The 15,259-nt window shown below is 54.0% G+C and overlaps 1 protein-coding gene across 2 annotated transcripts; it reads right to left on the minus strand.

The window, feature by feature from the left end:
• Positions 1–27: 27 nt before the first annotated feature.
• Positions 28–11,541, minus strand: PRICKLE4 (prickle planar cell polarity protein 4). 2 transcript variants are annotated; one of them, XM_019546650.1, is made up of 9 exons: positions 11,262–11,541; positions 10,921–11,133; positions 4,849–5,027; positions 4,002–4,109; positions 3,386–3,523; positions 3,042–3,245; positions 2,341–2,527; positions 1,834–2,163; positions 28–1,581 (listed from the first exon to the last, which is right to left on the minus strand). In XM_019546650.1, exons 3-9 carry the CDS (start codon positions 4,999–5,001, stop codon positions 1,049–1,051), a joined length of 1,653 nt encoding a protein of 550 aa, XP_019402195.1. In that variant the 5' UTR covers positions 5,002–5,027; positions 10,921–11,133; positions 11,262–11,541; the 3' UTR covers positions 28–1,048. The 2 variants fall into 2 exon arrangements, with proteins under 2 accessions (XP_019402195.1, XP_019402194.1); XM_019546649.1 differs by lacking the exon at positions 11,262–11,541 and having other exon boundaries at positions 10,921–11,255.
• Positions 11,542–15,259: the final 3,718 nt, after the last annotated feature.

A 15,259-nucleotide genomic window follows, 5' to 3' on the forward strand; every position in this document is an offset into this window, starting at 1 on the left:
GCCTGCTTCACTTGCACATGCAGCAGCTGAGATCCACGTTGAGCTTTATTGATGGAGATGAGGCTTAGGAGCCTGTGTGTATAACACTGAGACATTCTCCCAGCCTGCCCCAGTTAAGCGCCCTTGCACTGTGGGGTGGAAGGAGTCTCATAGCTTAGCTTGGAAGGGGGAGGGGGATGTTGTGAGATCCCAGAACCAGCGTCCGGTTGTCTGCATTCAAGGGGGCTTTGCTGCGGGTGCACACTCCGCACCCAGAGTCAACAGCGGCGTTATGCGAGGAAGGGGCCTTGCCATCCCCACGCTCACCTATCTCCTGCAGGACTCGGCCAGGCCTTCTGGAGAGTCGCTTCCCTCTAGGCACCTCAGGCTGGGTGCCCGGGTTGTGCCATCAGGGTCCTGCCCCCAGAGGATCTGTGTGAACTCCAGTGCCGGGAGGCAGAGCCAAGGCAGGGAAGGGATTTCCGAGGGGAAAGGAGGCACAGTCGCTCTTCAGGTCTCAGCTGTGACGGGGAAGCAGGGCCAAGGACTCTCAAAGGGCTATTGTCTTCCCAGCCTGATGCAAGCCAGTGAAGGCATTGGGCTCCCACAAGGGCTGGGCTGCCTACCTGCCCTTGCCCAGCTACCTTTACCTGTTCATCCTGTTACAGGAACAATGGGGACAGCCCTGCAGAACAGCCGTTAGGAGCCTGCCAGTGAAAGGACCCCAGAGGCTTATCTCCATCTGTGCTTGGGCTTGTTCCAAACACACTTGTAAAATGCACTGAAAGCTTGGCACGTGTCCGAAGCCTGAGTCCAGCACTGAGAGATCGAGACCAGCACGTCCATATCCCAGCCCTGGGTCTGTCCGGAGGACCCTGGAGGCTATTGTTGCTGCTCTGCACTCCTCCCACTCAAGGGACAACACGTGGGGCCAGAACACGGGTTGTGTCCCAGGTGCGCCTGCTGGGGCGTTCCTGGTGGATTCCCCTGTGCCCTGTGATCCCCGTTTTCTCCGCTCCCCCTTTCCACGGTGCAGGAAACTGCTCCCTTGTGCTGAGCCTGGTCCGTGTTAGGAAATGCTGCAGTGCTTGCTGCTTGCTCGCAGCCTGGCTGCCTTCCCAGGTGCCGGGGCAAGGTTGCTGTGCTCCCAGCTGGGGGTGGCAGGGCGCCCTGTCCCAGGCATGGGGATTGGCTCGCCAAAGAAGAAGCCCTCCTGCTCTGAGTCTGAGGAGGAGGAGCAGGTCGGGCACCGTGAGTCGTCCTCCTCCTCGGCATCCCAGTGCCGCAGCGCTTGCTCGGGGGGTGCAAGGCTCTGCAGGACAGTCACACTGGAGTCTGCTGCGGGGCTGGCACCCAGGTACAGGGCACTGATGTCTGCCTGGGGGTCTCCGGTGGGGACAGGTGAGGCTCCGAGCACACTCTGATCCACTTCACAGTGGGGCCGCGTTGATGACAGATCCTGCTCCAGGGAGGCAGCAGCTGCCTGTCCAAAGGCACTAACAGAGGTAGCTCCCTTGCCCCTCTCTCTGAAAAGGGCTCCCTGGTCATCCTGGCTCCGGAAGGCAGGGTGGATGCCGGTCTGGGCTGAAGGCTCCTCTGCCCCTGCAACAGGGAGAGGGAATTAAGTGAGAAGAGACAGGCCCGGGACACTCGCACCCCCACTCGAGCCAGCCTGTCAGCACAAGCTAATGGCCGGATGATCTGGGCTGTCCTGAGCTGGAGCTGACGTAGGCCCCCCCAGTGACTGCTGCCAAGGACAGGATGGGGGTGAACCGGCAGATGGGAAACACTGCTAGAAAGAAATCCTGGTTCCTCAGCCCCGTGCCATTGCAAGCTGATTGTGGACAACCGTACCGTCAGCTGCAGCCCCTGGTTTGCAGGCATCCCTGTCTGCGGCTGGGGTGGGCATGGGGCTGCTCCGGCTGCCGCTGCGGCTGGCTCTGGGGACAGGCGTGGAGTCGGGAGAGGGTGTGGAGAGGAAAGCCGAGTCGGAGGAGTCTGAGGCCGTGGAGGAGGACGAGGCATGCTCCTTCTCCCGGCTGCAGGTCTCCGAGCAGTATGGGAGGCCGTGGCGGGAGGTGAGCTGCTCTCCCAGCAGTGGCTTGCGGCAGGAGCTACAGCAGAAGCAGGAGGGACGGGCGTGCCAGTGCTGGCCTTGGTGGGTGGCCTGCTCGCTGTCAGCGCCTGAGGGACAAAGCCATGAGCAGCTGGCTCCTTCCCCACAGGAGCCCATGCACAAACCAGCTGCCTTTCCCAGGGCAGCCCCCCCTGCTACCCCCTCCCGTTTAGCTCTAAGCCCCCACACGGCAGAGCTGAGGGGACCTTTCAGCCTTCTCGATTTCCCAAGATCCCGGGATGTACCGATGAGCTCCCCGCAGGCCTGGCAGAGCTCGGCGTAGAGGCTCTCAAAGCAGCTGCAGCAGCAGGGTCTGCCGCTCTTCATGACATAGCGCCGCCCGCCAAGAGGCAGGTCACACTCCAGGCAGCAGAAGTGCTCCACGTGCCAGCGCCGGCCCTCCGCCTCGATGCATTTGGCCGCAAAGATCAGCTGTAGGGGAACAAGGCAGGTGGTGCTGAACCCCGCAGCCCCGAGCCCTCGAGGCAGTGGTACTCAGACCTCTGGGATCTTAACCTTCCTCTAAAGCACTGTGGATAGGAACAGGACATAGGTCCAGCCAGACCTAGGCCTGAGATAAGGTGAGACATAGTTAGGCACGTTAAAGACAGAGTAGATTTGCATCTTATAGGCTAACCAAGTGGATACACCTGTGTATACATATGTACACACACACACACATACATGCATATATATATATGTGCATGCATGTTTGTGTATGTATCTGCTTGGTTTAGTCTATAAGGTGCAAATCTACCCTCTTCTTTATACATACGTGTATATATATAGGTATATTTATATATGTGTGTGTGTGTGTGTGTGTATATATATATATATATATAAAATACAGCACAAGCTTTCATGAGCTGTAGCTCACTTCATTAGTTGCAGCCTTTGGGTGCCCACGATTCCACGCCTATGCCTGTGTAACTTCTTGCCTACTTACCTGATCACACGAGGCACAGCGTGGCCTGAAGAGCTCTGCGTGGTGCCGGCCGCAGTAGATGCTCCCGTCCTGGTGGAAGTAGATGAGGTCCACAAGGGGCTGGCGGCAGGAGTGGCAGACGAAGCAGGAGGGATGCCAGCAGCAGTGATCCCCCAGCCGGGAGGCAAACACCCCTGGGTCGCCTTTGTTCATCCTCTTGCCGCACTGTAAGGCAAATGGGCGTAGTCATTCAAGCTGCTTCCTGGGCCCTGGGGCCTGGGAGAAGGGGCATTGCTGCAGCGGCTGATGAATTCCAGCTGCTGGGGACACAGGAGGTGGGAGCAGGCCTGGGAGAGACATCTTACCTTCTTGCAAAGACACTCATGGCTGGCGGGTGGCACAGGGCACACAGATCCCTGCCCCAGGGCTTCCTGCCTACGTTGGGTGCTGAATGCTTCCAGCTGTTGCCTCTCCTCCTCCCCAAGGCCAGGGCAGTACCTCTCCTGTAGAGGAACCAGAAGGGGCCAGGAGGTTGATAAACTTCTCCATCACCCCTGCAGACCTGTGCTCCAAAGTGGACACTGCCTTGGTGAGTAAAGCATCCCAGAACGGGTGCAAGTGCAAGAAGTTTGTCTGGAGGGTCACAGCCTTGGCCACCTTGGGCACCTGTCCACGGGGCAGAATCTGGCATCAGAGCCAGGAGGCTGCAAGCCAGGAATGAGACAGTGGCTGAACCTGAGGAGTGGGGACCTGGGGTAGCAGCAGGGCTGGAAAAGCAGGATTGAGGAGCTGTCCTGGCATGCCCAGGTTGAAATGGCCACATGCCCCAGAGCAGTGTTGAGGTGCTAGGAAAGATCTGTGGGGAGGGGGCTGGGGCTGGAATAGCAGAGAGTACCAAGCCAGCATGGTATGGAAGAGCGAGATGGCTGCAGGAGGTAGGGAAAGTGCAGAGTCCTGATGGAAATCTTCTGCCAAGCTTACATCACAGTCCTGAGGGGGCAACTGCTGCAGCAGGGCTTTGATCCGGTGCTGGTTTGCAACAGCAACTGGGACGCTCTTGGCTGAAGGAGAGTCCAAGCACAGGGATGCCTGGAAAGTCAAATGGGAGAGAGATGCTGAAGGACTGCAGCTCCAGCTACGTTGCCCCAGTACCCCCTTGCTGACCTTGGGGAAATGGAGAGTGCAGATCTGTGCATGGAAGAGAGATGGGGCCCAAGTGAAGAGGGTGGGATGGTCTCAACCTGGAGCCTGGGGCTATTTGTTTCTCCACCCCGGGCAGCCTAAACGCATGGGCAGGGCTGCATGAGAGGTGCTGGCAGAGCACTCCCAGCTTCTACCTCCTACCCATCTGTACAACTAGCTACGTGCACCTGCATCTCCCACTTGATCTCTGGTGCCTGGCCAAGGAAGCCAGTTGAGCAACAGCAATCGTGAAGAGGCATAACTGGAGCCATTTTCAGCCACTGTCTCCTTTGCTCTCCCAGACACTGTGCTGAGCCCATGGCAGAAGGGCTGCCAGGAAGAGAATGAGTGTCGGCGCAGCGGCAGAGCTGTCTGTGGGACCCCCGGCCTGAGGCCTGCAATGCGTGGCCCCAGGCTGGGGCACAAGCAGTCCTGACGGCCTCTCAGCTGGAGACGGCTGTGAGCGGTCCAGAAAAGAGACAGGTTTGCGCTGAGCTGCATGCAAGAAAAGGGGGCCCAGCAACCACACGCAGCAACCCGTGCTCAAACACCAGGGGCGAGTCCCAGCCAAATGAAGCCAGCCCCAAGAACCGAATCAGAGGAGAACGGGCTGCTATCGGGCGTCGGTGGAAGGGCTCTTGCCTACCTCTGTTGGGGCAGAGTCTCCTGCGGGCTCCAGGTACTCTTCCAAGGCACAGCCAGAGTCACTGTCCGAGGAGGAGGTGGGAGGGAGACCAGCTTGTGTCCCACTGCAAGGCGGCACGTCTCTCTGGGGCCACGCGGGGCTCGGCAGGGACATGAGTAGGAGGAGAGAGCTGACGAACTCTAGAGCAAGAAGGAAAAGGCCTGTAATGAGAGAGAATATCTGGAGTGGCTGGCGGCTCTGCACAGAGGGGAGGAAGCGCTGGCTATCAGAGTAGGTCTAAAGCCATGGTGTAGTACCTCCCATGACTGTATGGAACAAGGGCTGATGGTGTCTCGGGTCTCAACCCACCCACAACCGTTACTGCTCCAAGAGTCTCTTTTCAGTACAGACGTCATCTAGTGCTCAGTAGCATTTGGAGGTGGTCTGGTGTCCCTGCCCATACGGATTTTATACAGAACCAATCTAATGCATGCCTAATTCTGTATGTCCGCTGCCACGTGGAACTGATAATGGAGCCTCTTGTATATACGTGTGGTATCCGGAGAAAACATGTGGCTTCCCTCCAGCCTTCACTCTTACACTCACCCAGAGGCAGGTGGATTCAGTGGCAGGCGAAGTGACTCCCAGCCATAGCAGGCCAAAATTGGCTGGAGAGTTTTGGTGAGAGGCTGTAAGGCAGGGCAGGGGTTTGGCGTTCTTGCAGGGGGGTGCGGGGGCTGGGTACCGGAAAGCAGAGACAAAAGCACAATTCTCCTGGGAAACTGGCGAGACCTTGCACAGCTATCTACAGAGAACAGAAATGCTGGCTTTTATTTGGGGGAGCTGCTGGTTTATCCAATGGCCTTGGAAGGGTGCGTGTTGCTTTGCAAAGTGAGAGCTACTGGCTCGTAGAGAGAGCAATGGCTGTTGCCTGTAAGGAAGAACCAGTGGCAGGAGGCCAAACGGAGCAGCCCCTCGAGGTTAGAAAGAGCCTGAACTGGTTTCCTCTGCCCGCATGGACTGGATGCTGGCTCCACGACAAGCACGGGCCATGGACTCTGTCCCAAGCAGAGACTTCCCCACGTGTTGACTGCGGGCACCGTTATCCCGGGGATTTAGTGGCACATCACTCAGAGGAGCAGCAGGAGGTGGTTGAGGCTATTCCAGCTCAGTGGAAAATGGCTTGTTTTTTTTCTTTGAGCCATCACAGCTCTGGTATTAGCTATTGTTCCCTCCAACCCAGCCTGCGCATCTCTCAGCTAATGATTACACTGTGCAAAACAGCCCCATCCCCCCTGCCCCTGTTTCACTTCTCACTTCCTTCCTCGCTTCAGTTTCCAAAACAAAAGTGAGAGGACAACTCGGTGGCTGGTTCGGCTCCTGTGGCTCCTTGGACGCCTTCCCAGCGCCGATGCTCTGCTGCTGGGTTTCCGGTCCCGGCGCTCAGCGACAGAGAGGTTGAGGCTGAGGAAGCGGAGCAGGGGTGGGTGAGCAGAACCACAACTCACCAGGAGCTCTGTCCTCATGACCAAGCCAAGGAACGAACGTGCCCCGTGACGAGGACTTTAGGGAGAGGGATTGGCACATTGCCCCTTGCTCCACCTGGCCCGAAAGAAAGAGGCAAGAGCTGGACATGCAGCACCTGCTGTGAGAGATTTCACCAGGTCAGCACGCTCCCATGGCCACATGCAGAGCTGGGGTTTAAGGTGCTTTGATTGATGGATTCTCCAAGCACTATACTGCTATAGCGTAGGGCCACTTTGAACTTTTCGCCGCCCGTAAGTGACACTAATTCTTAGGCTGTTGCTCCAAGGCCAGCAGGCTCTGTGCCCAAGCCAACAGGCTGCTTTGGAGTTGCAGGCCCTGTGCTATGTGCCCTGCTGCATCTGGCAGTCCTGACACAGAGACCTCTGCCGTATCCTTTCCACAAGCTCCGCATGCACCAGTGTCCACTTCTGTGCACCGGGCAGGTGCTTTTATGCTGCCAGCCCCTGCCCTTGCCCACGAGCGTGCTTCTCTGTGCTCCCGAGTCCTTTCCAAAGAGCAGCTTTGTCCTCTGATAGGCCCCTCTGCTCAATAAGCTTCAGTCTCGTCCTTTTAGTCCAGCTTGTGCCCCTCATCCCACTGCACTCTTACCAGATCCCTGCATAACGTGCCCCTTTTTGAGGCATAGAAACAGTAGGATCAGCCTTATAAGTGTGGAAAATATATTGCGTTCCCACCCCTTCGGACTCTTTTCGGAAGAGCCTGCAATTCTAAGTGTTCCCATGCGGTGCCATTGTCCACCTGCGCACAGGAGTCCAAGGAAGGGAGCGCTGCGCAGAGAGCTCAAGGCGCTGCGGTCTTTGCAGTCAAACATCAGCGCTCCTTGGAATCTCCTTGGCGGCCTCATGCTTCACTCAGGGCCTGAGAGACATCCCCTCCACTGTAATTAGCCTGGAGGCTCAGGTTTCCCTGTAGGAACCTGGGTCAATAATTAACTCAGCAGGCTGGCTGGTAAACAGGAGGAAAAATAAAAAGCCTGCTCTCAGGGAAACAACAGCAACCAGGTGGCAGGTCCATCATTCACAGTAAAGCGGGAAGGAGGGGAAGAGGCTTGTGGTTTTTGTTCAGAGGGATGGTTCTTGTGAGGGCCATGGAGACAAATGCATCTGACTGCCATGCGGATCCTATGGCCAAATGGACCTGCAGCTGGGCTGTTTTGCAGATGACAGATTCAGTGTCCTTGCAAGAAAGAGCCCAGCACTTCTCAAGCGAAGCTGGTGGGTGGGGATTGTTTTAGGGAGCATTGCTCAGCCCCTGAGCTGGGCAGAAGATCTGGTTCTCTTCTGTTGTTGACCTGCTTTACCACGTGGATCAAGTCTCTCCCTTCCTCTGCTTCTGCTTGCCTGACTACACAGTGGGGGTGACTGAAATTCCTATTATCCTTCCCACCTCCTTTTTGTCTCGTCTATATAGACTACGTCGTGGTTCTTGGGGCAGGGACTTTGCTTCCCTATATGTCAGTGCAGTGCTTAGCATAACAAGGCCTGATGTTCATTACATCCTCTTGATGCTGCAACAGTGCAAATAATTCAGGTGAGTTTCTGGAACAGTTTTTTGTTTTTCCCGTAATCCCTGAACAGGACCTGCCACACAGCAAACTCCCTGGGCATCATTCCTCTAGGAGCATCCTCACTCACGCGGCTTCTGCCTAGGGCCTGGGCTCACAACATCTTCCATCCCTGCAGTTCAACATGTGATCGCAGCCCGGTTCCCCAGGGACTGTCCTTATACCACAATTGTCCCCACCTGGGAGTGGCTACTAGCCAGACATCTAATTCTAGGGGCCTCAGGATGGGACCTTGCACCAGAACAATAAGCATAGTTTAGGAGACACCTGAAAGGGCAGCATTCCTGGCTAGCAGAAATCAATTAGATGAGGCTGGAGATTAATCTCACCCCTGGAGTCCTACCCGGTGTTTACATATTATGCATCCAATCAATCAAGCTGGCTATCAGCTGGGTTGTGAACAACTCCCGGGATTAGCACCAGATGGGGTGACAGGAACAAACAGGAGACCATGCTAACGAGCCAGGCAGCGTCTACCGGTCTCTTTCCTTCTGTTCCTCCGCCCAGGTCTTTACCACCTTCCTCTCCCCAGTGCCTCAGCCTTTCTTTTCCTTTCCCATGTCCTAATCCCTTCCCCAGGGGCTGTAATGTGAGACTCTGCAGGCCTGTTCCATTAGAAAGGGGTGACAAATGGCTGGGGGAAGCTGAAGTAGCCAGGGTGGCGGAGGAGAGCGTTTCAGAGAGCTACTTGTCTTGCTGTGCCTGTCGCTAGGACTAGCATGTCTAGGGATCAAGTCTGACCTGAAGCTCATAAATAGTATGACTACAAGGGTCCAGGGTGATCATCCCATCTAACCGGCAAGGCAGAGGACTTCCTCTCTCCCCCGCAAGTTTTAATTGCAGCCGAAACTCCGGCAGCTCTTTTAATTTAGAACATCCGCTCTGGAGTTACAAGTTTCTGGGTATGGAAAATCCCTCCCATGACCCTTGGAAAATTGCTCTGGTGGCTAATTACCCTCAGTGTTACAAACCTGTGCCTGATTTTCTATTCTGGTTTTGTCTAGCTTCAGCTCTTAGCTTTTCGATCTGGTTATGCCTTTATCTGCCACCGCGGGCGGGCTTTCTCTGATCATTTCTTTCCCCAGGGAAGTGTTTCTGGACTGCATTCAAGCCATAAAGCTCAACAGATTGAGCTCCTTGAGTCTCTCGTTCAAAGTCTCCTTTAATCAGTCTAGCGGCTCTTCCCAGGACTTAGGGATACAGCATTCCAGTAGCAGCCGTGCCTGTGACACATGCATCATATATAATCATGTGCATGGGTGGGCCCAGCTTTACCCCTGAATGCTTCAACCATAAAATGGCCAGTCAGGCCTCCTGAGTTATATTTCTCACTTGGATCTGCAATATGACACAGGGGAAAGCACTTCCTTGCTCTGAATTTCTCCGTGTGTAAAATGGGGACAAGCAATAGTTACAGGGCCTTGTCAAGCACTTTGGGAGCCTGTAACGATGTGAGATATTACCACCTTGCTTGCCTCTATTAGCTCTCAGTTGCCTGGCTGGCACGAGTGAGTTTCCAGCTTTCTCATGCCCATGTCACATTAACTTTCAGTACGCCCATCTCAGCTCATTTGCATTCAGCAAGACCTACTTGTTCCTTGGTTCCCACTGCAAACTAACGAGAACCATTCTCAACCTCTTTCATGAACCCTTTTCCTGTTTGCTACATCTTTGCTGATGCCTGCATTTCCAGAAGTGACCATTCATTTTTGGATGCCCAGTTTGGGGCACAGGGGGCCTGAATTCCAGAAGAGCTGAATATTGAGGAGGTCAAGTTGCCAAGAGCTGTAGGAGCTCAGCTCCTCCCTGGTGTTTCAGGCTGGGCACCCAAAATCAAAGGCTATTTTTGAATATGCAGATCTAGATTGAATACTTTTGTTCTCAGCAAGGACCCTGTCTGCTAAAGCCTCGGTATGGGGGGAGGACTGATTGTTCATATGCAGAGCAATCTCCAGATTTGTCTTTTCTGTAAGAGGATTTCTGGCAAAAGAATCCAGACTGGCAGCCCAGAAGCGCCCCCCTCCTTATCCACAGAGCAGGACTGTGTGCAGACCAACGTCACATGCAGGGGCCGCATTACCCCTCCCATTCTTGTGCCCAAATGAAAAGAGGTAGGTTTCTTTAAGCGCTCAGCACCTGGCAGCTTTTATTGTGATTATTATGGCCGGATTTGCCCAAAACTTTGGACTCTTTTCGGAAATCTTCCCCGGGACATCTCTCCAGGGCTGCTTCTTGCAGGGGGAGAGACGGGGGAGCGTAGCCTCCGTTGACCGGTTTGTCCTTGGCCTGTTCTGCCCCACTGAGAAACGGACTGAGACCCGCTGAACCCACTTCACGCAAGACACCCGGTGTCAGATGGCAACAACTCTAGGTCCCTGCTGATCCGAGCTAGATTCAGAGTAGTAACCCATGAGGGAATAGCTCTGTGTTACCAGTCCCCTGAGGCACTCTGCTGTTCTGCGCTAGTAGCGCTAGGTCCTCTTTGCCAGCTATGACGCTCTACTGTGTGAACCCCTCCGCAAACAGGTTCTCATAATGGAGCACAGGGCAGATTTTTTTTTCAGAGAGCTTCTCCTGAACGCAGCCTGAAAAGTCCATCCACCTGTCTGCTCTCCAGCTCCCACGAATGGTTTTGTAACCAAGAACAGCAGAGATCTGGCAGTGATAGAGCGGACGCAGTCTCACGCTCCGAAGGGGCCTTTCTGAAGACGAGGGTGGGGGAATGTATTTCTCCCCCCACGCGATTTCATTGTTAAAGGGAGAAAGCAAGCAAAGAGAGGCCCCTCCCCTGCCCCCATATGTTCAGTGCCTTCCCAAGCAGGGAGTGCCCATTTCTCTTCCACTCCCGTATTTTTTTTTTTTTTTTGGTCCCGGCATTTTATTTGATGCCAGACTGACACTGCTCTCTTTGCTTTCACAGCCCCGAGTCTGCCACCCCTGAAGGAACAGGCCCCTACAAATCACCGCTCCAAGTCACCTACCTGCCGCTGCCCGCCGTGCCAGGGGCGCAGCTAGGGGTGGGATCCCCGGAGAGCACAGATTTGCTTGAATTTACGAGACCCGGCTGCCACTTCCCGTCCCTGTCTTGTCCCAGCTCTCAGCCAGCCAGCCAGCAGCTTCTCCACCCCTCTCCACCTGCTTCCAGCGACTGGTCACAGGAAGAAGAATCACAGCCGAACGCTGGAAATTTTGTGCTGCAAAGCGAAAGGAAAACATCTGAGTTAGGGAGATGATTTTTTTTTTTTTTTTAATCTGCCTGCCCAGGAAACTGGATCTGTGTCAGCCGAGCTTCTAATTATGGAGCTTTTTAGCTTAAACCTACAGAGCCAGCCAATGGCAGAGAATCAGAGCAGCAGGCAGGGAGGGAAATGAGCAATGGAGCTCAAGGGATATGTTAACCCTGCAAGGGGAAGAACTGTACACGATATCTGTTTTTTCTTACCACCTCCTATTCTACGATCATCCACGTCTCCCCCTCCATATGTTGCTTCATTCCCTCTGTTCTCTTAATTCTCTTAGCTGTGACTGTTGTTCTTGTGTGCAGATTGTACGCAGTTCTGAGATGTCTTGGCAAGGATGATTATAGGCCATTTTAGAGATGGGGACACTGAGGCACAGAGAAGGGGCACCTTCCTTAAAAGTCACTTCTGCCGTGAAGCCGGCAGAAACCTCAACAACGGTTGGGCAGACGGGCTGTGTCACTGCTAGTGATCAAGCTGTTCATAATAATTTCTCAGATGCCTTCTGCTCCTCTCCATCTGCTTATTATATCTGCCTCTTGTCTTACATCTGCCTAGTCAGCTCTATGGGGCATGAGCTGTTGTCAAGGTACACATTTGTACAATACCAGACAGCAAAGCTAGGGCTTCTACTGCAATATGGATGGTGACACAATGATGTCAGTTAAGTGACTTGACCCAAGTCATATAGGAAATTTGTGGCTAAGCTTAGAAGAAAATCTAGCACACCACTCTGTCTCATAGCCATACCGATTTATGTTCCATAGCATTTGTACCCTTGCATCCACCCGGGCTTGGACAGACCTACACCAGTCTTAAGGTATTTTGTATAGCTAAATAAAATACTGGGATCAGGAACAGACAGCTGTATTGCTACACTGGGACAGGTCAAATAGTCAGCATTTATTGCTATGCCTCGCCAATAAGCGGTGGGAATAAGCAAAAGCCTCTTTGCCTACTACAGTTGAGGGATAATGCTTCTTTCAGGGATACTTCTCCACTGGCTTGGGTGTAATGACCCCAGTTTGGAGTTGGTGTTTTTCCTCCGCTCCTTTTTTTTAAGCTGATGCAATGCAAGCTACAGCAGTGTCGATATTTCGTCTGCCCATGCCCTAAGTCCTAAATGAACCTAAGAGGGGTATATGAAAGTGTCTAGGTGAAGGGCACAGAAAAGGGCCCCTGTGAACCCACCAAAAACAGCAAAAGGAGCCCCTAAAGGCAGAAGTAATTCAGCGAGGAGGCCATTCCAGAGGGAACTATTGTTCCTTGGGAACGCTTCTCTCAACTTTGGCTCAGTGACAGTTAATCTGCTCTGTTTGGGTTTGGTGTGAAGTTAATCACAGCAATGTTATCTTGCCTGCTCCTTGTTATGGACTTTGTACCATGGGGCCCCTGTCCTCTCTTTACCTCCTCTGTGAATTTGCAACACAAGCTGTAGTATTGCTGCTTCTTTTGTCACCTCCTGAGCCATTCACTCTCTCTCCTCACTTATGTCTATTCATACTGGAGAGGAAAACATCCTTTGAACCAGGCCATCTGGGCTGGAGGGCTCAGTCGCAACACCTAACCAGACAGACCCAATCTGTTGTCTAAGCCCGTTACAGAAGCCATGCTAGAACGCTGAAAACATATGAGGAGGGCCTATGAGTCATTGCAGTCCTGGCGCAAAGGGGGCCTAAACTGCAATATAATCTTCAATCCAACAGATTGTTGTTGTTTGCATTTCAATAGTGACAGGAGGCTCCGAATAGGATTGGGCCCTCATTGTGCTACATGCTGCGCACACACAAAAAAGCCAGTGTTGTAGACAAGACAGAACAATAGGGATAAGCAAGGAAAGAATTTGTCAGCTGTATAGAACTAATGTCCTTGTCAAAAGACTGCGCCCAACTGTTCCTGAAGTTGACTCTGAACTGGACCAGCTGGACTGAGGATGCATTAAGTCCTTTTAGGTATCCAGGGTGTCCTGGTGTTAGCCCTTCCTCAAGGGTGCATTTCCCTGCTGAATCAATTCCTTTCTACACACAAGCAATTTCTATCCTTGTGGCACCCAGCAGTCTTGCACTGGTTCCCCACTGGAAGGAACCAATGTATTTTCCCAAGAGCCCTGTTCAAAGCCTGTTTAAAAAATGCATCCACCTGATGTTGCGATTTAGCATTAAAACTCTCCTCTGCTACTCTGGTGACTTCAGGAGAGAATTTAACCCTGCAGCTTGGCTAGCACAGTCATAAAATATCCCAATTCACAACACACTAACACTTGGTGTTGGCATCGGACAAAGCGAGCTGTTGCTTGCGCGTCTCTGATTTGCTCACTTTTTAAGTGCTTCAGCCCTCGCTGTTCATAATGGTCAGGGAAGCCCTGGCTAGCCCATGTTTAAACATGCGTGTAGGGAGTATAATTATTGTTTGTATTACCGTTGACTCCAGGAGCGCTAGTCATGAGTCAGGACTCCGGGCAGTCAGATTAAGAGCAATGGCGAACCCTGTCTAAGAAGGTATAGTAACAAACAGCTTGTCCGGGGGGGGGAAGTCAACAAGTGTGTGCTCACATTGCTGCTGTTGTTGAACCACTGGATATACCCTGCGCAGGAGGTAGTGGGTTTGGGAGGGCAGCAATCCCTGGGGGTACTGTGCATGTTCCTTTCCTCGCTTATATTTGCGTACTGGAACACCTCCTAGGCTCTCAGGGGTTTGGTGGAAATTTCCCTTTGGACATGGAGCAGCTCGCTGGCACTTTGCCAGCGAGGCAGAGAATTAAGACTCACTGGATAATCGCCTCATGTGTTTCTACAGCAGCGGTTCTCAACCTTTTTAGGCTCAAGAACCCCCTCGTTAGACTCACGGCTGCCCTCAGAAACTGTTGGCTCTTTCGCTTCTTTTTTTGATGGTAGGAAAAACAGCAAAGCTGCTCTTCTAGTGGGAAGAGCGCAGGAAGAAACCTGCACCTCGGCTCAGAGCGTTTATAACACCACGGGGTCCTGTTTGCAACCCCCGGGTTTCTCCTACGCATCCTGGCGGCATCCCTCCCAGCACCCACCGCACCCTCGATAGACTCTCCAGGTGCCTCGGGCTGCCACAGCACCCGGCTGGCTGTCGGGGAGCGCCTTTCCGAGGCCCAGAGAAGGGCCACAGGAGGAGAGACTAGTCAGCTTAGAAAAGAGATGCTTGAGGAGGCGCACGAGAAGGGCTCACAAAATGCTAAATGGCAATAGAAAGTCAACAGGCGTTTATGGCTAGTCCCTCACTACAAAAAAAACAAATTCTTCTCTTGTCTCCCAAGGCATTATGATTGCTTATAGTTGGTCAGTTTGTAGGCTCAAAATGACAGTTTGGGGCATTAGCAGGTGGCAGCAAGGGTCATGACGTGAACGTTTTTACTGCTATATGGCCCCCGCTTCTGCCATGAAATGAAACAAGGAGGCAGCAAGTTTAAAAAGGTCTTTTGTACACGGCACGTCATTGACGGGTGCCGCTCTGGGCCGCCGGCGGCAGAAGCTAAACGCGGCCACCTTGTCCCGGGCCAGGAGGCTCTTGGGGGAAAGGGGTCACTACGGAGCCTGGTCGCGACAGCATGGCCTCTGCCTCGCAACGGCCCAGGCCTTAAAGGCCGGGGGCCGCACGGGGGAGCGGAGCAGCGGGGAGGAAACCGGGCAGACCCCATTTTGCACTGTGCTTCAGCAGCCGCTCTCCACCCCCTTTGAACGCAGGCCTGTTTGTCACGCCGCCGGGGACTTCGCCTGGCCTCCAACAGCCCTTCCTCGAGAGGCCACGGAGGGCATAACTGACTCTGTGGGACAAATAAAACAGGGCGAGCGCCAGGCCGTGCGGCACAGCCCAGCTCGCCGGACAAGCCAGGCCGAGGGATGCTCCAAAGGCAGCGTCAGGAGGCTGTCTAGGCAGCCAGCTGGGACGGGAAGCGCGGGGTCTAAGCAAGTAAAGCGTTTGGCACAGGAAATGAGGTGTCTCAGACGGGAAGGAAGGCATTTGGGACAGGAAGTGAGGGGATCCCGCGCGCTAGCCCCGCCGCGCTGCCCGCATGGCGGCTCAGGGCAGTCGTCTGGCTAAGCGCGGGGCGGGG

The sequence above is a fragment of the Crocodylus porosus genome, unplaced genomic scaffold (genome assembly GCF_001723895.1).
Source record: "Crocodylus porosus isolate Cpor-Errol unplaced genomic scaffold, CroPor_comp1, whole genome shotgun sequence".
NCBI lineage: Eukaryota > Metazoa > Chordata > Crocodylia > Crocodylidae > Crocodylus > Crocodylus porosus.

Coding starts and splice junctions, on each gene's coding strand:
- PRICKLE4 (XM_019546650.1), bottom strand. CDS start 5,001: ATGTCCCTGCCGAGCCCCGCGTGGCCCCAGAGAGACGTGCCGCCTTGC. Junction 3,524..4,001: donor TGCCCCCTCAGGACTGTGAT/GTAAGCTTGGCA, acceptor GTTCCTCTACAG/GAGAGGTACTGCCCTGGCCT. Junction 3,246..3,385: donor ATGAGTGTCTTTGCAAGAAG/GTAAGATGTCTC, acceptor TTTGCCTTACAG/TGCGGCAAGAGGATGAACAA.